A 24,014-nucleotide genomic window follows, 5' to 3' on the forward strand; every position below is an offset into this window, starting at 1 on the left:
CCCAATAGGATTTAGTGATGGATTGATTGTGTGGTTTGAATGAGAGAGTGGAGGCAAGGATAATGCCAAGGTTACAGGCATGTGAGACAGGAAGGTGGTGCCGTCTACAATCAATCAATCAATCAATAATGATGGCATTTGTTAAGCGCTTACTCTGTGCAAAGCACTGTTCTAAGTGCTGGGGTGGTTACAAGGTGATCAATCAATCAATCGTATTTATTGAGCGCTTACTGTGTGCAGAGCACTGTACTAAGCTCTTGGGAAGTACAAGTTGGCAACACATAGAGACAGTCCCTACTACCCAACAGTGGGCTCACAGGCTAAACGGGGCAGACAGAGAAGAAAACCAAGCATACTTACAAAATAAAATAAATAGAATAGATATGCACAAATAAAATAAACAAATAAATAAATAGAGTAATAAATATGTACAAACATATATACATATATACAGGTGCTGTGGGGAAGGGAAGGAGGTAAGATGAGGGGGATGGAGTCTACAGTGATGGGAATGTCAGAGCGAGGACAGGGTTTGGGTGGGAAGAAAAGGAACTCCACTTAAGGCATGTTAAGTTTGAGGTGACTGCAAGACCTCCAAGTAGAGTTGTCCTGAAGGTAGCAGGGAGAATAGCAATTGAATCCCCATTTTGCAGATGAGGGAACTGAGGCACAGAAAAGTGAAGTGACTTGCCCAAGGTCACACAGCAGGCAAGTGGCGGAGCTGGAATTAGAACCTAGGTCACAATAATAATAATAATGATGGCACTTATTAAGTGCTTACTTAATAAAGGCCTGGAATGCCCTCCCTCTGCATATCCACCAAGCTAGCTCTCTTCCTCCCTTCAAAGCCCTACTGAGAGCTCACCTCCTCCAGGAGGCCTTCCCAGACTGAGGCCTTCCCTCATCTGAGGAATACGTGGGACAACCTAATCACGTTGTATCCTCTCCTAGTGCTTAGAACAGTGCTTGGCACATAGTAAGCGCTTAACAAATTCCATTATTATTATTATTCTCGATTACCTCATCTGTAAAATGGGGATGAAGATTGTGAGCCCCGTGTGGGACAGGGACTGTGCCCAATCTGATGAGCTTGTCTCTACCTCAGCACTTAGAACAGTGCTTGACACATACCATTATTATTGTGGTGGCCAGCAGCATGGCCTAGTGGCAAGAGCCCGGGCTTGGGAGTCAAAGGTCCTGGATTCTAGTCCCAGCTCTGCCACCTGTCTGCTGTGTGACCTTGGGCAAGTCACTTCCCTTCTCTGGGCCTCAGTTACCTCATCTGTAAAATGGGCAATACCTCATTTGTAAAATAGGGATTGAGACTGGGCACCTCAAGAAGGATAGGGACTGTGTTCAACCTAATTTGCTTGTGTGCACCCCAGCGCTTAGTAATAATGATAATAATGGTGTTTGTTAAGTGCTTACTGTGCACCAAGCACTGTTATAAGTGCTGGGATAGATACAACCTAATCAGATTGTCCCACGTGGGGCTCACAGTCTTAAATCCCCATTTTACAGATGAGGGAACTGAGGCCCAGAGAAGTGAAGTGACTCGCCCAAAGTCACACAGCTAAGTGGCAGAGCCAAGATTAGAACCTATGACCTCTGACTCCCAAGCCCTTGCTCTTTCCACTAAGCCACGCTGTTTCTCTATTACAGTGCTTGGCACAAAGTAAGCGCTTAAGAAATACCACAGACACAGAGCGGGGGTGTCCACTGGAAGCTCGGGGGCCTGTGGGGAAAGGGCTGGAGGATGGCTGGTGGATAGGAAGCAGTGTGGCTCAGTGGAAAGAGCCCGGGCTGTGGAGTCAGAGGTCATGGGTTCAAATCCCAGCTCCGCCAATTGTCAGCTGTGGGACTTTGGGCATTTCACTTCACTTCTCTGGGCCTCAGTTCCCTCATCTGGAAAATGGGGATTAAGACTGTGAGCCCCTCGTGGGACAACCTGATCACCTTGTAACCTCCCCAGTGCTTAGAATAATAATAATAATAATAATAATGATGGCATTTATTAAGCGCTTACTATGTGCAAAGCACTGTTCTAAGCGCTGGGGAGGTTACAAGGTGATCAGTTTGTCCCACATGGGGCTCCCAGGCTTTATCCTCATTTTACATATGAGGTAACTGAGGCACAGAGAAGTGAAGTGACTTGCCCAAAGTCACATGGCTGGCAAGTGGCGGCGCCGGGATTTGAACCCACGACATCCGACTCATCATCATCATCATCAATCGTATTTATTGAGTGCTTTCTGTGTGCAGAGCACTGTACTAAGCCCTTGGGAAGTACAAATTGGCAACATATAGAGACAGTCCCTGCCCAACAGTGGGCTCACAGTCTAAAAGGGGGAGACAGAGAACAAAACCAAACATACTAACAAAATAAAATAAATAGAATAGATATGTACAAGTAAAATAAATAAATAAATAGAGTAATAGATATGTACAAACATATATGCAGGTGCTGTGGGGAAGGGAAGGAGGTAAGATGTGGGGGATGGAGAGGGGGACGAGGGGGAGAGGAGGGAAGGGGCCTGGGCTCTTTCCGCTGAGCCACGTTGCTTCTCAAAACAGTGCTTTGCACATAGTAAGCGCTTAATAAGTGCCATCATTATTATTATATTATGGGCGGTGGACGTTGGGGGTGGGACAGCTTAGGGGTCCCGGGATCGTGCCCCTCGGACGCTTCCCGGCCGGCCCTGAGAGCCCCTCTGCTCCCCGGCCCCAGACTGCCTGCTGATGCTGGTTTTCAAGGAGAAAGCCGATCGAACCCGGGCTCAGAAGGAGAGGAGCAGCGTCACCCTGCAGGACATTTGCGGGCTGGACCCCGGCCTGGCCTACGAGGGCCTGAGCCACACGTTGGCCATCATCTGCCGTTCCCAAGTGGTCATGCTGGGCTTCGACTGCAAGGAGGCCATGTGGGCCTGGGACGCCCGAATCCGCTACGCCCTGGGGGAAGGTAGGTCTGCCCTTCTTCTCACTCTCCCTCCCTCCTCATTCACTCATTCATCTTCCGTCGGATTTATTGATGACGATGCTGGTCTTTGTTGAGCGCTTACTCTGTGCCAAGCATTGTTCTGAGCGCTGGGGGAGATACCAGGTCCCACGGGGAGTACACGGTCTTCATCCCCGTTTTCCAGATGAGGTGACAGAGGCCCAGGGAAGTCAAGTGACTTGCCCAAAGTCGGGGAGATACCAGGTCCCACGTGGAGTACACGGTCTTCATCCCCGTTTTCCGGGGAAGTCGAGTGACTTGTCCAAAGTCACACAGCAGGCAAGTGGCGGAGTCAGGATTAGAACCCACTCTAGCGTTGTACAGCTTCTAGAGGACAGTGAAACCGTATCGAAAGAGAACAAGACGTTGAAGAGCGCTTTCTGTGTGCAGAGCTCTGTACTGAGCGTTTGGAAGAGTACGAAAGAACAATAAACGGACACACATTCCCTGGCCACAACACGCTTCTGGTCAAGAGGGGCTCTCCTCTCTTCCCTCCTTAGAGAAGCCGTGTGGCCTAGTGGATGGATCCCGGGCCTTGGAGTCAGAAGACCTGGGTTCTAATCCCTGCTCCGCCACTTGTCTGCTCTGAGACCTAGGACGAGTCCCTTCACTTCTCGGTGCCTTAGTTACCTCATCTGCAAAATGGGGATTAAGACTACTTTTGGGGGCATTTATTCATTCATTCAATCATATTTATTGAGCGCTTACTGTGTGCAGAGCACTGGACTAAGCGCTTGGGAAGTACAAGTTGGCAACATATACAGACGGTCCCTACAACAGCGGGCTCACAGTCTAGAAGGGGGAGACAGACAACAAAACAAAACATGTAGACAGGTAGGGATTGGATCCCACCTGACCTCAGCACTTAACACAATGCCTGGCCCATAGTAAACACTTAAAAATATTATTATTATTATTCTCCTCAAGCAATCATTCATTCATTCATTCAATCGTATTCATTGAGCGCTTACTGTGTGCAAAGCACCGTACTAAGCGCTTGGGAAGTACAAGTTGGCAACATATAGAGACGGTCCCTATCCAACAGTGGGCTCACGGTCTAGAAAATCAGTCCATCAGGGGTATTTATTGAGCTCTCACTATGTGCAGAGCAGTCAGTCAATCATATTTACTTCACACTTACTGTGTGCAGAGCACTGCATTGTCATCAATCGTATTTATTGAGCGCTTACTGTGTGCAGAGCACTGTACTAAGTGCTTGGGAAGTACAAGTTGGCAACGTATAGAGACAGTCCCTACCCAACAGTGGGCTCACAGTCTAAAGGTGTGCTTGGAGGAGTACAATATAACAGACACATTCCCTGCCTACGACAAGCTTACAGTCTAGAGGGGGAGGCGGATATTAATATAAATAAATAAATATAATTACAGATACATACATAAGTACTGGGAGGTTGGGAGGGAGAATGAATTAAAGGGAGTGAGTCAGGGTTTTGCAGAAGGGAGTGGGGAAAGAGGAAAGGAGGACTTAGTAAGGGAAGACCTCTTGGAGGAGATGGCCTTCAATAAGGCTTTGAAGGTGGGGAGAGTCATTGTCTGGCAGATATGAGGAGGAAGGGTGTCCCAGGCCAGAGGCAGGACGTGGGCGAGAGGTCGGCGCCGAGATAGTTGGGATGGAGGTACAGTGAGAAGACTGACATTAGAGGAGCGAAATGTGGGAGCTTGGTCATTGTAGGAGATGAAAGAGTGAGGTTGTTGAGGGCAAGGTGATGGACGGCTTTAAAGCCGATGGTAAGGAGTTCTTGTTTGATGCGGAGGTGGATGGGCAACCACTGGAGGTTCTTGAGGAGTGGGGAAATGTGGCCTGAATATTTTTACAGAAAAATGATCTGGGCAGCCGAGAGGAGAGATCCAGGAGTCAGCGAGGTCAGCAGAGAGGCAAAGGTCGGGACAGGATACGTTCTGGGATCAGCAATAGTAGCAGTTCGGATAGAGAGGAAAGGAAGGATTTTAGCGATGTTGTGATGACTGAACCAACAGGATTTAGTGATGGATTGAATATTCGTTCTTTCATTCATTCATTCAATTGTATTTATTGAGCGCTTACTGTGTGCTGAGCATTGTACTAAGTGCTTGGGAAGTACAAATAGAGACGGTCCCCACCCAACAATGGGCTCACAGTCTAGAAGGGGAAGACAGACAACAAAACAAAACAAGTAGACAGGTGTCAATACCATCAGAAGAAGCAAAATTATAGCGATATACACATTAATAAAATAAATAGAGAATATGTGGGTTGAATGAGAGAAGTCAAGGATAATGCCAAGGTTATGGGCTTGAGAGACATGAGGGAAGGTGAAAGGGAGGATAAGGTTTGTGTGGGAAAATTTGGAGTTCTGTTTTGGTTCAATGGAAAGAGCATGGGCTTTGGAGTCAGAGGTCATGGGTTCAAATCCCAGCTCCGCCAATTGTCAGCTGTGTGACTTTGGGCAAGTCACTTAACTTCTCTGTGCCTCAGTTACCTCACCTGTAAAATGGGGATTAAGACTGAGAGCCTCCCGTGGGACAACCTCATCACCTTGTAACCTGCCCAGTGCTTAGAACAGTACTACTTTGCATATAGTAAGCACTTAATAAATGCCATCATTAGAGCACTGTACTAAGCGCTTAGGAGAGTACAAAAGAAAAGTTGGTAGATACGCTCCCTGCCCACAGCTAGCTTACAGTCTAGAGGGGGTGACAGACATTAGTATAAATAACCATTTATATCTTTATAAAAATAAATTATTTATGGATATGTACATAAACAATCGAACATATTTATTGATAGATTAGTGTGTGCCGAGCACTGGACTAAGCGCTTGGAAGAGTACAGTGTAACAGAGTTGGTAGACTCGTTCCCTGACCACAAGGAATTTACAGTCTGGAGGGGGAGACGAATATTAATATTCATTACAGATATAAACATAAGAGCCATGGGGTTGGGAGGGGGAATGTATAAAGAATGGTTCAGAAGAGGAAATGGGGGCTCAGTCGGGAAGACCTCTTGGAAGAGTTGAGCCTTCAATAAGGCTTTGAAGGGAGGGAGAGTGATCATCTGTCGGATACGAAGAGGGGAGGGCATTCCAGGCCAGAGTCGGGATGTGGGCGAGGGGTCGGTGGCGAGATAGACAAGATCGAGTTACAGTAAGTAGGTTGGCATTAGAGGAATGGAGTGGGTGGGTTGGATTGGAGTAGGAAATCAGGAAGGTGAGGTAGGAGGGGGGCAAAGCCATTGAGCGCTTTAAAGCCCACGTTGAGGAGTTTCTGTTTGATGCAGAAGTGAATGGGTAACCACAGGAAGTTCGTGAAGAGTGGGGAAACATGGACTGAAGGGTTTTGTAGAAAAATGAACCGGGCAGCTGAGTGAAGCGTGGACTGGAGTGGGGAGAGACGGGAGGCCGGGTGGTCAGCAAAGAGGCCGATGCAGTCATCCAGGCGGGAGAGGCTGAGTGCTGGGATTGACACGGTAGCAGTGGGGGTGGAGAGGAAAGGGAGGATTTTGGCGACGTTGTGAAGGTTGAACTGACAGGATGCGCTGACAGACTGAATATGTGGGTTGATTGGGAGAGATGAGGCGAGGATAAAGCCACAAGCTTGTGAGGGAGGATGGTGGCTTCTAGACTGTGAGCCCATTGTTGGGGAGGGACTGTCTCTATATGTTGCCAACTTGTACTTCCCAAGCACTTAGTACAGTGCTCTTCCCACAGTAAGTGCTTAGTAAATATGATTGAATGAATGAATAAATGATGTTGTTTTCAGTGATGGGGAAGTCACCGGGAGGACAGGGTTTGGGAGGGAAGATGCCGAGCTCAATTTGGGGCATGAGGTATCTGTGGGACATCCAAGTAGAGATGTCCTGAAGGCAGGAGGAGATGCCAGACTGGAGAGAGGGAGAGAGAGATAAAGGCTGGAGATGTAGATTTGGGAATTATCTGCATAGAGATGGGAGCTGAAACCATGGGAGGGAATGAGTTCTCCAAGGGAGTAGGTGAAGATGGAGAATATAACAATAATAATGATAATTTTGGTACTTGTTAAATGCTTACTATTTGCAAAGCACTGTTCTAAGCACTGGGGAGGATACAAGGTGATCAGGTTGTCCTGTGTGGAGCTCACAGTCTTAATCCCCATTTTAAAGATGAGGTAACTGAAGCACCGAGAAGTTAAGCAACTTGCCCAAAGTCACACAGCTGACAAGTGGCGGAGCTGGGATTTGAACCCATGACCTCTGACTCCCAAGCCCGTACTCTTTCCACTGATCCACGCTGCTTAGAAGAGGATGCAGAACTGAGCCTTGAGGGACCCCCACAGTTAGGGGGTGGGAGGCAGAGGAGGAGCTCAAGAAGGAAACTGAGAACGAGTGGCAAGAGAGATAGAAAAGATAATACGTGATATGGGGCTGAGGGTGTGGTGAATACCAAGTGCCTAAAGGATGCAGAGGACCAGCATGGCATAGTGGATAAAGCCCGGGCCTTGGTGTCAGAAGGTCATGGGTTCTAATCCTGGCTCCACCACTTGCCTGCTGTGTGGCCTTGGGTGAGCCACTTCTTCTCTGGACCTCAGTTGCCTCATCTGTAAAATGGGGATTGAGACTGTGAGCCCCATGTGGGACAGGGACTGTGTCCAACCTGATTTGCTTGTATCCACTACAGTGCCTAGCACATAGTAAGAGCTTAACACATACCATTATTATTATTATTATTACTCTGGATCCTCCCTCTCTTCTCTATCTCCTACTGCCCCACCTTCATTCCCCTCCACACAACTGCCCTGCCCTCTCCCTCCTCTCTCTTTTCCCCTGCTATGATAAAAATGCTGGCATTTCTTAAGCGCTTAGTATGTGCCAGGAACTGTACTAAGCGCTGGGGTGGATACAAGCAAATTGAACTGCATACAGTCCCTCGGCCGTGGAGGGCTCACGTTCTCAATCCCCATTTTACAGATGAGGTAACTGAGGCCCAGAAAATTCAATTCAATTCAATTCCATTCAATTCAATCGTATTTATTGAGCACTTACTCTGTGCAGAGCACTGTACTAAGTGCTTGGAAAGTACAATTCAGCAACAAATAGAGATGGTCCCTGCCTACAACGGGCTCACAGTCTAGAAGGGGTAAGGAGAAAACAAAACAAAACAAGTTGACAGGCATCCATAGCATCAATAAAAATAAATAGAATTATAGATATATGCACATCATTCATTAAATGAATAGAATTATGGATATGTACCTATATACTCAAGTGCTGTGGGGCAGTGAGGGGGTAGAGCAGAAGGAAGGAGTCGGTGTGACGAGGAGGGGAGGAGGAGCAGAGGAAAAGGGGGCTTAGTCTGGGAAGGCCTCCTGGAGGAGGTGAGCTTTCAGAGAAGTGAAGTGACTTGCCCAAGGTCATCCAGTAGACAAGTGACGGAGCCAGGATTAGAACCCATGACGTTCTGACTCCCAAGGCCGGGCTCTATCCACCACACCATAGTATCAGGAAGACCCCCAGGAAGGAGATGATCAAAATGGCAAGACAACATGCCCTAGTGGGAAAAGTACAGGTCTGGGGAGTCAGGAGACTGAGGCTGGCTGTGTGACCTTCGGGAAGTCACTCAACCTCTCTGGGCCCCATTTCCTTACCTGTCCGAAGGGAAAAAGATATCTCCCCTTCCAGATCGTCAGCCCCTTGAGAGATCACGGCCGGGTCCCAGATGATTATCTTCGTGTCTAAACCAGCAGTCTTCCCAGTGTCTGGCACATAGTAATAATAATAATAATAATTGTATTTGTTAAGTGCTTACAATGTGCTGAGCACTGTTCTCAGTGCAGGAAATGCAGAAACAATACTATATTTGGCATTATGTGTTATCATTATTATTATTATTAATAATAATGATTGTGGTACTTGTTAAGCTCTGCCTATGTATAAAGCACTGAATTAAGCACTAGGGTAGATACAAGATAATCAGGTCCCACATGGGGGTCTGTACTAAGCGCTGGGGTAGGTACAAGATCATTCATTCATTTATTCAATTATATTTATTGAGCACTTACTGTGTGCAGAGCACTGTACTAAGCACTTAGAAACTACAATTCAGCAACAGAGGCAATCCCTACCCAACAGCAGGCTCACAGTCTCTATAATAATAATAATAATAATAATGGCATTTATTAAGCGCTTACTATGTGCAAAGCACTGTTCTAAGTGCTGGGGAGGTTACAAGGTGATCAGGTTGTCCCACGGGGGGCTCACAGTCTTAATCCCCATTTTACAGATGAAGTAACTGAGGCACAGAGAAGTTGTGACTTGCCCAAAGTCACACAGCTGACAATTGGGGGAGTCGGGATTTGAACCCATGACCTCTGACTCCAAAGCCCGGGCTCTTTCCACTGAGCCACGCTGCTTCTGCTGCTTCTCTCCCCTCTAGAATAATAATAATAATAATAATAATAATAATAATAATAATAATAATAATAATAATAATAGCATTTATTAGGCATTTACTATATGAACAACTAAATATATGTATTTTCTGTGGAGATGGGAGGGAGGATGAATGAAGGAGTGATGAGAAGCAGTGTGGCCTACTGGCTAGAGCCCGGTCCTGGGAGTCGAAGGGACCTGGGTTCTAATCCTGGCTCTGCCTCTTGTCCGTTTGGTAACCCTGGGCAAGTCATAGCGTGGCTTAGTGGAAAGAGCCTTGCCTTGGGAGTTAAGGGTCATGGGTTCTAATCCAGGCTCTGCCACTTGTCAGCCGTGTTACTTTGGGCAAGTCACTTCACTTCTCTGGGCCTCAGTTTCCTCATCTGTAAAATGAGGATTAAGACTGTGAGCCCCATATGGGACAACCTGATTACCTTTTATCTACCCCAGCGCTTAGAACGGTACTTGGCACATAGTAAGTGCTTAACAGATACCAACATTATTATTATTATTTCACTTCTCTGGTCCCCAGTACCCTCCTCTCTTAAATGGGGATTAAGGCTGCTGTGTGATCTTGGACAAGTCACTCAATTTCTCTGTGCCTCAGTTGTCTCATCTGAAAAATGGATATTAAGACTTTGAGCCCCACATGAGACAGGGACTGTGTCCAACCCTATCAGCTTCTATCTATCCCAGCGCTTAAAACAGTGCTTAACCCAGAGTAAGCACTTAACAAATGCCCTCATTATTAAAACTGTGAGCCCATGTAGGGTGGGAGTGGATCCAATGCACTTTCCTTGTATCCATCCTGGCGCTTAGTACAGTGTTTGGCAGGGAATGCCACTGTTTATTGTTGTATCTTACTTTCCCAAGCTCTTAGTTGGGTGCTCTCCACACATTAAGCAGCATGGCGTAGTGGATAGAGCACAAACCTGGGAGTCATAAGGTCTTGGGTTCTAATCCTGCCTCTGCCTCTTATCTGCTGTGTGACCTTAGGCAAGTCACTTTACTTCTCTGCGCCTCAGTTACCTCATCTGTAAAATGGGGAATGAGACTGTGAGCCCCATGTGGGACAGCTACCGTGTTCAACCCGATTGGCTCGTATCTACCCCAGAGCTTAGTATTGTGCCTCACACATAGTAAGCGCTTAACAAATACCATCATTATTATTAGTAGTAATAGTAAGTGTTTAATGAACATGATTGAATAAATGAATTGAATGAATGAATTTCATTGTTATTATTAGTAGTAATAAGCGCTCAATAAATATGATTGAATAAATGAATGAATGAATGAATTTCATCATTATTAATAGTAGTATGCGTTCAATAAATACGATTGAATAAATGAATGGATGAATGAATTTCGTTATTATTAATAGTAGTAGTAAGCACTCAATAAATATGATTGAATAAATGAATGAATAAATGAATTTCATTATTATTAGTAGTAGTAAGTGCTCAATACATACAATTGAATAAATGAATGAATGCATGAATGAATAGACTGTGAGCCCGTTGTTGGGTAGGGACCGTCTGTATATGTTGCCAACTTGTACTTCCCAAGCACTTAATCCAGTGCTCTGCACACAGTAAGCGCTCAATAAATATGATAGAATGAATGAATGAATTATTATTACTAGTAGTAAGCGTTCAATAAATGCGATTGAATCAATCGATCAATTGTATTTATTGAGCGCTTTCTGTGTGCAAAGCACTGTACTAAACGCTTGGGAAGTACATGTTGGCAACATATAGAGATGGTCCCTACCAAACAGTGGGCTCAATGAATGAGTGAATGAATGAATTTCATTATTATTAGTAGTAGTAAGCACTCAATAAATACGATTAAATGAATGAATGAATGAATGAATGAATTTCATTATTATTAGTAGTAGTAAGCGCTCAATAAATATGATTGAATAAATGAATGAATGAATGAATGAATTTCACATAACTGTACTAAGCGCTTGGGAGAGTACAATACAAAAATAAACAGATAGATTACCTGCCTGCAATGAGCTTCCAGTCTAGAGAGTGTAAGTGCTTATCAGCTGTGTGACTTTGGGCACTTCTCTGTGCCTCAGTTCCCTCATCTGTAAAATGGGGATGAAGACTGTGAGCCCCCCATGGGACAGCCTGATCACCTTGTAACCTCCCCAGGGCTTAGAAAAGTGCTTTTACACATAGGAAGTGCTTAATAAATGCCATTATTATTATTATTATTATTACCAAAACGCACCATTATGATGATTATTATGCTTGACTTCTGCCTTTTCAACTCACTTTTTGAACTCTCTCCCTTATCCTTTTTTCCCCCTCTCGCCCTTCTCCTCGTCCCTCCCTTCTCTGTGGCGTCTCCGTCTCTGTCTGTGGGCCTCTGTCCATCTATCCTGGGGCTCCTGGGGGTTGGGGGGTGGGCAGTGCACAGGTTTTCCGTGTGTGTGGCTCCTGGCACGAAGCTGGACAGCGGCCCGGCCACCCTGCACCTGTGCAACGACCTGCTGGTGCTGGCCAAGGACGTGCCCCCGGCCGTCATGGGGCACTGGAGGCTGTCAGACTTGAGGCGCTTTGGCGCTGTGCCCGATGGCTTCATCTTCGAAGGTGGCACCAGATGCGGCTTCTGTAAGTACGACCGCGCTGCCCCTCCAAAGCTCCCTGTGGGCCTGGGGATGGGCCTACCCTTTCTCCTGTATCGGATGACAATAATAATAAGAATGATGATGATGATGATGATGATGATGATGATGATGGTATTTGTTAAGCGCTTACTATGTGCCAGGCACAGGGGTGGATACGAACAAGTCGGTGTTGGGCCCAGTTCCCACGTGGCACAGTCTCCATCGCCATTTGACAGATGAGGCGACTGAAGCACAGAGAATCAATCAATCAGTTGTATTTATTGAGCGCTTACTGTGTGCAGAGCACTGGACTAAGCGCTTGGGAAGTACAAGTTGGCAACATATAGAGACAGTTCCTACCCAACAGTGGGCTCACAATCTAGAAGGGGGAGACAGAGAACAAAACCAAACATATTAACAAAATAAAATCATCATCATCATCAATCGTATTTATTGAGCGCTTACTATGTGCAGAGCACTGGACTAAGCGCTTGGTAAGTCCAAGTTGGCAACATATAGAGACAGTACCTACCCAACAGTGGGCTCACAGTCTAGAAGGGGGAGACAGAGAACAAAACCAAACATATTAACAAAATAAAATCATCATCATCATCAATTGTATTTATTGAGCGCTTACTATGTGCAGAGCACTGGACTAAGCGCTTGGGAAGTACAAGTTGGCAACATATAGAGACAGTCTCTACCGAACAGCGGGCTCACAGTCTAGAAGGGGGAGACAGAGAACAAAACCAAACATATTAACAAAATAAAATGAATAGAATAGATATGTAGAAGTAAAATAAATAAATAAATAGAGTACTAAATATGTACAAACATATATACATATATACAGGTGCTGTGGGGAAGGGAAGGAGGTAAGACGGGGGGATGGAGAAGGGGACGAGGGGGAGAGGAAGGAGGGGGCAAGAGAAGTGAAGTGACATGCCCAGGGCCACCCAGCAGACAGGTGGTGGCACTGGAATTGATAATAATAATAATAGTTTTTCATTCATTCAGTCGTATAGAGAAGCAGCGTGGCACAGTGGAAAGAGCACGGGCTTTGGAGTTGGAGGTCATGGGTTCAAATCCTGACTCCACCACTTGTCAGCTGTGTGCCTTTGGGCAAGTCACTTCACTCCTCTGTGCCTCAGTTCCCTCATCTGTAAAATGGGGATTAAGACTCTGAGCCCCACGTGGGGCAACTTGATCACCTTGTATCCCCCCAGCGCTTAGAACAGTGCTTTGCACATAGTAAGTGCTTAACAAATACCATCATTATTAATATTATTATTATTTATTGTGCGCCTACTGCGTGTAGACAGTGGTACTAAGTGCTCCTCTGTTAAATGGGGATTAAAACTGGGACAACCTGATAATAATAACGATGGTATTTGTTAAGCACTCGCTATGTTCCAAGCACCATTCTAAGCCCTGAGGTAGACACAAGGTAATCAGGTTGTCAAATGTGGGGGTCACAGTCTTAATCCCCACTTTGCCAGGTGAAGTAACTGAGGCACAGAGAAGTTAAGTGACTTGCCCAAAGTCACACAGCCAGGACCTCTGACTCCCAAACCCATTCTCTTTCCACTAAGCCATGCTGCTTCTCATTATCTTGTAACCACTTCAGTACTTAGAACAGTGCTTGGCACTTAGAAAGTGCTTAACAAATACCATCGTTATTATTGTTATTATTAGAAGATCATGGGTTCTAATCCCAGCTTCGCCACTTGTCTGCCGTGTGAATCTAGGAAAGTCACTTCACTTCTCTGGGCCTCAGTGGATAAGGAGATGAATTAATGCTTAAGAAACTGGGTATTTGAAATGTGTACACAAGTGCGGTGGGGTTGGGGTAAAGGTGTTGAGGTGGTAATTGCAGGGAGTGAAATGGTGGAGAAGCAAATTTTTGTCCAGGGACTTGGAAGATTGCGATAAAATCATCCCTCACTGTTCTTGTATACAGTCAAACATTTCCATTGCTTTTCATCTCTCAGCCATTGAGAAAAATCTGACAGTCACGTTGAGCATTTTCAGAGCACAGCAACATGGAGAGTTACTCCGTTATAACTGTATTCTCTTTTTGAATCTGGTGGTTTTTTGGGGGTGGCACTTATTGAACTGTATTTATTGAACTTATTTATTTACACTGAACTTTCTTTTAGACTGTGAGCCCACTGTTGGGTAGGGACTGTCTCTATATGTTGCCAATTTGTACTTCCCAAGCGCTTAGTACAGTGCTCTGCACATAGTAAGCGCTCAATAAATACGATCGATGATGTACATCATGAGTTCTGATGATCTGTTTGATTCCTCCAAACCTAGCTGGGGAGGTCTGAAGGTGGAATCACAGTGAATTCCCTTCCTTCTTTTGTGGGTGTATAGGAAATGTCAAATTCAGTAATAAAAAATAATGATAGTTGTGGAACTTTTAGACTGTGAGCCCACTGTTGGGTAGGGACTGTTTCTCTATGTTGCCAATTTGTACTTCCCAAGCGCTTAGTACAGTGCTCTGCACATCGTAAGTGCTCAATAAATACGATTGATGATGATGATGATTCAATCATATTTATTGAGCACTTACTGTGTGCAAAGCACAGTACTACGTGCTTGGAAAGTATAATACAACAATAAAAGAGACAATCCCTGCCCACAGTGGGCTCATATTTAGATGGAGGGAGACAGACATCAGTACAAATAAACAGGCATTAATATAAATAAATAGAATTATAGATATATACATATGTACATAAGTGCTGTGGGACGGGGAGAGAGGAGTAGAGCAAAGGGAGTGAGTCGGAGAGACATGGAGGAAACAGGGGAGTTGAGGCCGGTGGGATTTAGTCTGGGAAGGCCTCTTGGAGGAGGTGAGCCTTCAGTAGGTCTTTGAAGGGAGGAAGAGAGCTAGTTTGGCAGATGTGAAGAGGGAGGGCATTCCAGGCGAGGGGAAAGAATGCCCTCCCTCCCCACATCCGCCAAGCTCGCTCTCTTCCTCCCTTCAAGGCCCAACTGAGAGCTCACCTCCTCCAGGAGGCCTTCCCAGACTGAGCCCCTCCTTCCTCTCCCCCTCCTCCCCATCTCCATCCCCCCTTACCTCCTTCCCTTCCCCACAGCACCTGCATATATGTATATATGTTTGTACGTATTTATTACTCTACTTATTTATTTATTTTACTTGTACATATTTATTCTACTTATTTTATTTTGTTAGTATGTTTTGTTTTGTTCTCTGTCTCCCCCTTCTAGACTCTGAGCCCACTGTTGGGTAGGGACCGTCTCTATATGTTGCCAACTTGGACTTCCCAAGCGCTTAGTACAGTGCTCTGCACACAGTAAGCGCTCGATAAATACGATTGAATGAATGAATGAATGAAGGACGTGGGCCGGGGGTCGGTGAGCGGCAGCAGAGGAGTGGAGGGTGTGGGCTGGGATGGAGAAGGAGAGAACGGAGGGAGGGCAAGGGGATGGTTGGCTTTGAAACCAAGAGTGAGGAGTTTTCTTTGATACAGAAGTGGTTAGGCAACCACTGGAGATTTTTGAGGAAGGGGATATTTGTTTTTACGTGCCAAGCATTGTACTGAACACTGGGGTTGATACAAGGTAATCAGGTTGGACACAATTCTTGTCCTACACAGGGCTCGCACCCCTGTCTAAACGCAGGGGAGAACGTGTATCAAATTCCCACTTTGCAGATGATGATGATGGTATTTGTTAAGCGCTTACTATGTGCCAAGTACTGTTCTAAGCGCTGGGGTAGATACAAGGTCATCAGGTTGTTCCACGTGGGGCTCACGGTCTTAATCCCCATTTTACAGATGAGATAACTGAGACCCAGAGAAGTGAAGTGACTTGCCCAAAGTCACTCAGCTGACAAGTGGCAGAGTGAGGATTAGAACCCATGACCTCTGACTTCCAAGCCAGGGCTCTTTCCAGTGAGCCATACAGATGAGGAAACAGGCACAGAGAAGATAAGTAGCTCTCCCAAGGCCAAACAGCAGACAAGTGGCGGAGCTGGGATGAGAACCCAGATCCTCTGACTCCTGGGCCCGGCCTCTTTTTGTCAGGCCTCACTCCTATTTTCACTCAAGTGGTAATAATAATAATAATAATAATAATAATAATAATAATAATAATAATAATAATGGTATTCGTTAAGTGCTTATTATGTGCCAAGAACTTTTCTAAGCACTGGGGTAGATACAGTAGATATACAGTAGACAACCTCCCAAAGACAGTAAGCTACAAGCAGAGAAGCAGCATGGCTCAATGGAAAGAGCATGGGCTTTGGAGTCAGAGGTCATGGGTTCAAATCCTGGCTCTGCCAACTGTCAGCTGTGTGACTTCGGGAAAGTCACTTAACTTCTCTGTGCCTCAGTTGCCTCAGCTGTAAAATGGGGATTAAGACTGTGAACCCACTGTGGGACAACCTGATCACCTTGTAACCTCCCCAGTGCTTAGAACAGTGCTTTGCACATAGTAAGTGCTTAATAAATGCCACTATTATTACAAACTCATGGTATCATTTTATAATTTCTGTAGAGTGTGAGGGGCTAAAACTAATTTTCTTTCTGCACATATACTCTGCTACTGTCTACTGCTGATCAATCGGTATTTGAAGGCAGAAGAGATTGACTGAAGATCAATCAATCAATCGTATTTATTGAGCGCTTACTGTGTGCAGAGCAGTGTACTAAGCGCTTGGGAATTACAAGTTGGTAACATATAGAGACAGTTCCTACCCAACAGTGGGCTCACAGTCTAGAAGGGGGAGACAGAGAACAAAACCAAACATATTAACAAAATAAAATAAATAGAATAGATATGTACAAGTAAAATAAATAAATAAATAGAGTAATAAATAAGTACAAACATAAATACATATATATATATATAGGTGCTGTGGGGAAGGGAAGGAGGTAAGATGGGAGGGATGGAGAGGGATGATGGTCAGGGAGGGAGGAAGAGTGAAACTCCCACCAGACTGTAAACTCATTGTGGGCAGGAAATGTGTCTGTTTATTGTTTGTTATGTTGTCCTCCCCCAAGCGCTTAGTACAGTGTTCTGCACACAGTAAGTGCTCAGTAAATACGATTGAATGAATGAATGAAGTGATTTTCCAAGGTGTGAAGGGTTAGGGCAGAGGTTTAGGTGGAGAGGTAGTTTTTGAAGGCTAGTGGAAGTTGGGATGATAAGAGAATTGATGTGGGGGTAGGAGGGAGGTGGAGAGAAGAGGAGAAGCAGTGCGGCTTAGTGATAGAACCCGGGCCTGGGAGTTAGAAAGACCTGAGTTCTAATCCCAGCTCCACCGCGTATCTGCTGAATGACCTTGGGCAAGTCACTGAACATCTCTGGGCCTCAGTTACCTCAACTGTAAAAGGGAGATTAAGAATGTGAGTCCCATGGAGGACAGGGATGTGTCCAACCTGATTAGCTTGTATCTATCCCAGAGCTTAGAGCAGTTCTTGGCCATAGTAAGTGCTTAACAAGTACCATAATTATTATTATTTGGAGACTAGGGGAGTCATGCCTGATGGTTTTTTGGTTTTTCTCAAGAAAGTGTTTGGCGAGGTCTTCAGGAGAGAGGGGGAGTTGGGGCCACTGGGAGTTTCAGGAAGGAGTTAAAAGTCAGGAATAGTTGAAGCTGGCAGGAGGCCTGGAAGTCGATGACAGAGGAGAAGTGGTATTTCTGGGTGGAAGAGAGGGCAGAGTTATAGCAGGTGAAGATGCTTAAGATGGATGAGATCAGCCTGGTGTCTGGATTTCCGCCAGCCGTGTTCTGCAGCTCCGGCGCAGGAGCGAAGGAAGCAGATTGTGGAAGCGATCCAGGGTTGGCGGTTACGGCTACGAGATTGGCAGAGAGGCAGGGAAGCGAGGGAGTTGGGGTCAGTGGAAAGAGCCTGGATTTGTGCTTTGAGAGAAGGTAGTTTGGGAATGGCCCCACTCGGGGTCACACCTGGAGAGTTTCCAGTCTTCACCAGTCATGACTACAGGAGGGAGAGTCAAGCAGAGGCCTGTTCATTCTGTTCTGGGCTTGGGCAGTGGCTAGCGAGTGGCTGGCAATCTGCTGCAAGTCAAAACTCCCCTGTGTCGGGCAGGAGTGGCATGGGAGAGAGTCGAGGGCGGAGACTCAGGTTTACTGAGCGGAAAGAGGCAATGGTCGACCACTTCCATGTTTTTCCCGAGAAAACTCTGTGGATCCACTACAGGAACGATGGCCGATGGAGGTGGGGTGTTTTGGGAGAGATGTGTCCATGGCGTCGCTATGGTCGGACACAACTTGACAGCATAAGACAACAACAGCAAGTTTGGGTATGGAGACGAGATTATTTATTTATATTAATGTCGGTCTCCCCTTCCCCTATCTACTTTTTAACTCATTCAGTAGTATTTATTGAGCACTTATTGTGTGCACAGCACTGTACTAAGTTCTTGGGAAAGTACAATACATCAAAAAACAGTCACATTCCCTACCCACAACAAGCCTACAGTCTAGAGAGGGGAGACAGACACCAATACAAATTCATTCATTCATTCATTCGTATTTATTGAGAGCTTACTATGTGCAGAGCACTGTACTAAGTGCTTGGAGAGGACAATTCACCAATAAAGAGAGACAATCCCCGCCCACACCAGACTTACAGTCCAGAAGGGGGAAGACAGACAACAAAACAAGTAAACAGGCATCAATATAAAAAAATAAAATTATAGATATATACATATATACACAAGTGCCGTGGGATGGGGCGGAGGACAAAGAACAAAGGGAGCAAGTCAAGGTGATGAGGAAGGGAGGGGGAGCTGAGGAAAAGGGGGGCTTAGTCTGGGAAGGCCTCTTGGAGAAGGTGAGCCTTCTGTAGGGCTTTGAAGGGGGAAAGAGTCATTTTCTGGAGGATTTGAGGAAGGAGGGCATTCCAGGCCAGAGATAGGATGTGGGCCAGGGGTTGTCGTCAGGGCAGGTGAAAATGAAGCCCAGTGAGGAGGTTAGCGGCAGCAGAGGAGCGGAGGGTGTGGGCTGGGATTGAAAAGGACAGAAGGGAGGTGAGGTAGGAGGGGGTAAGGGGATGGACAGCTTTGAAGCCAATAGTGAGGGGTTTTTATTTGTTATGGAGGCTGATAGACAACGACTGGAGATTTTTGAGGAGTGGGGTGTCGTGCCCTGAATGTTTCTGTAGAATGATAATCTGGGCAGCAGAGTGAAGTATGGACTGAAGTGGGGAGAGGCAGGAGGTTGGGAGGTCAGAAAGGAGGCTGATGCAGTCATCCAGGCGAGAGAGAATGAGTGATTATACTGACACGGTGGCGGTTTGGATGGAGAGGAAAGGGCGGATCTTGGCGATGTTGTGAAGGTGTGACCAGCAGGCTTTGGTGATGGATTGGATTTGTGGGGTGAATGAGAGAGCGGAGTCAAAGATGGCACCAAGGTTATGGGCTTGTGTGACGGGAAGGATGGTAGTGCCGTCCACAGTGACGGGAAAGTTGAGTAGAGGACAGGGTTTGGACAGGAAGATGAGGAGCTCAGCCTTGGACATGTTGAGTTTTAGGTGCCGGGAGGACATCCAGGTGGAGATGTCCTGAAGGCAGGAGGAGATGCGAGCCAGGAGGGAGGGAGAGAGAGCAGGGGAGGAGATAGAGATTTGTGAGTCATCTGCATAGAGATTATATTTGTAGCCATGGGAGTGAATGAGTTCTCCAAGGGAGTGAGTGTAGATGGACAATAGAAGGGGTAAAGAACTGACCCTTGGGGGACCACTACAGTTAGGGGATAGGAGGGGGAGGAGGAGCCTGCAAAAGAGACTGAGAATGAATGGCCGGAGAGATAAGAGGAGAACCAGGAGAGGATGGATACATTACATTAAAATGACAGATATGTACATAAATGGTGTGGGGCTGGGATGGGGGAAGAGAAAAAGGAGCAAGTCAGGGTGACACAGAAGAGAGTAGGAGATGAAGAAATGTGGGACTTAGTCTGGGAAGGCCACTTGGAGGAGATGGGCCTTTAGTAAGGCTTTGAAGTTGGGGAGAGTACTTGTCAGTGGGATTTGAGGAGGGAGGGTGTCTCAGGCCTGAGGAAGGACCTGGGGCAGGGGTCGATGGCGGGACAGGTGAGACGGAAACCCAATGAGAAGGTTAGTGACCCCAGAGGAGCAGGTAGGATGAGCAATTATATTAACGTGGTAGCAGTTTGAATCGGGGAAAAATGGGAGGATTTTAGTGATGTTGTGAAGGTGGGACTGACAAGATTTCGTGACAGATTGAATATGTGGGTTGAAGGACAGAGAGGAGTCAAGTCACTCGTTGTGGGCAGGGAATGTGTCTGTTTAGTGTTGTATTGTCTTCTCCCAAGCACTTAGTACAGTTTCCTGCACACAGTAAGTGCTCAATAAATACAATTGAATGAACTGGGGCATGATAACCTGGGGTAATTTGAGGGGGTTGAGAGACCAGAGGCCTCTGTCGAGGAACAGGACAGATTTGAGGGGGGGGGAGATTGATAGTACTGAAGAGTGAGAGGAAGCAGACAGTGGAAACGTCATTAGAAGCAATGTGGCTCAGTGGAAAGAGCACGGGCTTTGGAGTCAGAGTTCATGGGTTCAAATTCCGACTCTGCCAATTGCCAGCTGTGTAACTTTGGGAAAGTCACTTAACTTATCTGTGCCTCAGTTACCTCATATGTAAAATGGGGATTAAGACTGTGAGCCCCATGTGGGACAACCTGATCACCTTGTAACCTCTCAGCACTTAAAGCAGTGCTTTGCACATAGTAAGTGCTTAATAGATGCTATCATTATTATTATTATCCATGTGGATATTGAAGTCTCTGAAGATGGATATAGGAATGGAGAAGGAGAGAAGGAAGGTGACGCGGGTATCAAAATGGTCCAGAAAGTTGGAGGTGGGACCCAGGGCATGGGAAAGAATGACAGTGAGTGATGATGATAATAATGGTATTTTTTTAAGTGCTTCCTATGTGTCTAGGACTGTTATAAATGCTGGGGTGGATACAAGCTAATCAGGTTGGACACAGTCCCTGTCCCACATAGGGCTTACAGTCTTCATCCCCATTTTACAGATGAGGGAACTGAGGCCCAGAGAAGTGGCGTGACTTGTCCAAGGCCACACTGGAGTGGGTAGTGGAAGTGGCTGATATGAGATTCAAAGAAAGGGAATGAGAAGACTAGGGGATGGGGAAGGTGTGAAAGCAGGGCTGGGGGGCAGGAAGGAGGCCAATTTCCCCCTTTTTCCCAGTGAATTTTTGGAGAGTAGGAGAATATTATTATTATTACTATTATTATCATTATTATAGTATTTATTAAGTGCTTATTATGTGCCAGGCACTGTACTAAGTACCGGGGAGGATACAAGCTAATCAGATTGGACATAATTCCTGTCCCACGTGGGGCTCACAGTTTTAATTCCTATTTTACTGATGAGGTAACTGAGGCCCAGAGAAGTGAAGTGACTTGACCAAGGTCACACTGGAGTGGGTGTTAGAGGTGGCTGATATGAGCTTCTAAGGAAGGGGGGACGGGAAGGTGCAAATGTAGTATTGGGGGGCAGGAAGGAGGCCAATTTCATTCATTCATTCATTTATTCAATCGTATTTATTTAGCTCTTAGTGTGTGCAGAGCACTGTACTAAGCGCTTAGGAAGTACAAGTTGGCAACATATAGAGATGGTCCCTACCCACCAACGGGCTCACAGTCTAGAAGGGGGAGACAGACAACCAAACAAAACATGTAGACGGGTTTCAAAATCGTTGGAACAAATAGAATTAAAGCTATATGCACATCAATAACAAAATAAATAGAATAGTAAACATGTACGAGTAAAATAGAGTAATAAATCTGTACAAATATATACAAGTGCTGTGGGGAGGGGAAGGAGGTAGGACAGAGGGGTGATGGGGAGGAGGAGAGGAAAAAGGAGGCTCAGTCTGGGAAGGCCTCTTGGAGGAGGTGGTTTTCTCAATTTGGGGAATGGGAGGAGATTATTATTTTGGTATTTATTAAGCACTTATTATGTGCCAAGCACTATACTAAGTGCTGGGGTGGATAGAATCTAATCAGGTTGGACATAGGTCCTGTCCCACGTGGGGCTCACAGTCTTCATCCCTATTTTACTGATGAGGTAACTGAGGCCCAGAGAAGTGAAGGGACTTGACCAAGGTCACACTGGAGTGGGTGGTAGAGAAGGCTGACATGAGCTTCTAAGGAAGCAGGTGTGGGGAAGATGCAAAAGCAGTGTTGGGGGGCAAGAAGGAGGCCAATTTCTACCCTTTTCCCAACAAATTTGTGGGAGAAGATTATTATTATTATTATTATTTTTATTATTATTTTTTTTTTATTAAGCACTAATTATGTGCCAGGCACTGTACTAAGCATTGGGATAGATGTAAGCTAATCGGGTTGGACACAGTCCCTGTCCCACGTGGGGCTCACAGTCTCCATCCCCATTTTATAGATGAGGTAACTGAGGCACAGAGAAGTAAAGTGACTTGCCCAAGGTCACACAGCAGACAGGTGGCGGGCCCAGATTTAGAACCCATGACCTCCTAACTCCCGGGCCCGGGTTCTTTCCACTATGAGGCTCCTCTCTGGCCCCTCTTCCCTACCCACCCCGGGGGGAGGTTGTGTATCATTAGAGAAGCAGCGTGGCTCCGTGGAAAGAGCCCGGGCCTTGGAGTCAGAGGTCATGGGTTCAAATTCTGGCTCTGCCACTTGTCAGCTGTGTGACTTTGGGCCAGTCACTTCACTTCTCTGTGCCTCAGTTACCTCATCTGTAAAATGGGGATTAAGACTACGAGCCCCTCGTGGGACAACCTGATCACCTTGTAACCTCCCCAGCGCTTATAACAGTGCTTTGCACATAGTAAACACTTAATAAATGCCATCATTATTATTATTATCTGGGGAGAGGCAGGTTTCAGTGGTGGCTGGGAACAGCAGAGATGGGATTAGGAGCGGGTTGAGGATGAAAAGGAGTTTGCTCACAGTGGAACCACCACAGAGTGCTGATGGGTCATGGCCTATTGGAAAAAGCTCGGGTCTGAGAGTCAGAAGGACCTGGGTTCTAATCCCGGCTCTGCCCCCTGTCTGCTGTGTGACCCTGGACAAGTCACTACATTTCTCTGGGCCTCAGTTACCCCACCTATAAAATGGGGATGGAGACTATGAGCCCCATGTGGGAGAAAGACTGTGTCCAATTCGATTTGCTTGTATCCACCCCAGCGCTTAGTTCAGTGCCTGGCACATAGTAAGCGCTTAACAAATACCATAATAATAATAATCATTATTTAAATGGCGATTAAGACTGTGAGTCCCATGTGAGACATGGACTGACTAGCTTGTATTGACCCCAGAGCTTAGTACAATGCCTGGTACAAAGTAAACACCTAACAAATTGAGAAGGGGCGTAGCTCAGTGGAAAGAGCCCAGGCTTTGGAGTCAGAGGTCATGGGTTCAAATCCCGGCTCCGTCACTTGTCAGCTGTGTGACTCTGGGCAAATCACTTAACATCTCTGTGCCTCAGTTCCCTCATCTGTAAAATGGGGATTAAGACTGTGAGCCCCACGTGGGACAACCTGACTGCCTTGTATCCCCCCAGTGCTTAGAACAGTGCTTGGCACCTAGTAAGCACTTAACAAATGCCATTATTTTTATTATTATTATTAACAAATACAGTAAAAAAAAAGAGGTTGGGCCCCTCTTTGAGAGGACCCGGTATATTGTGGTGACACCAATTTAATTTCCTTTGATGCAGATTCCCCAAGTCCTCATCCCTTCTCTCTCTGGGGGTACACTAGCTGTTTGGAGACTGTGAGCCCACTGTTGGGCAGGGACTGTCTCTATATGTTGCCAATTTGTACTTCCCAAGTGCTTAGTACAGTGCTCTGCACACAGTAAGCGCTCAATAAATACGATTGATGATGATGATGATGGAGACTCCCCTCCCTCCTTGTTAATCCTCTTTGATCCAGATTCCCCCAGGATTTACCTCCTCTC

General features: G+C 46.1%; 1 protein-coding gene across 1 annotated transcript in view; it reads left to right on the top strand.

Annotated features, from left to right (window-relative positions):
* The window catches only part of DOK7 (docking protein 7), a 70,038-nt gene that overhangs the window by 14,620 nt on the left and 31,404 nt on the right, over positions 1 to 24,014 (top strand). Inside the window, exons 3-4 of the mRNA XM_038745327.1 lie at positions 2,729 to 2,959; positions 11,822 to 12,022. Coding sequence (XP_038601255.1) covers positions 2,729 to 2,959; positions 11,822 to 12,022 — 432 coding nt within the window. The remainder of the gene's footprint in view (positions 1 to 2,728; positions 2,960 to 11,821; positions 12,023 to 24,014) is intronic.

Source organism: Tachyglossus aculeatus, chromosome 4, assembly GCF_015852505.1.
Source record: "Tachyglossus aculeatus isolate mTacAcu1 chromosome 4, mTacAcu1.pri, whole genome shotgun sequence".
NCBI lineage: Eukaryota > Metazoa > Chordata > Mammalia > Monotremata > Tachyglossidae > Tachyglossus > Tachyglossus aculeatus.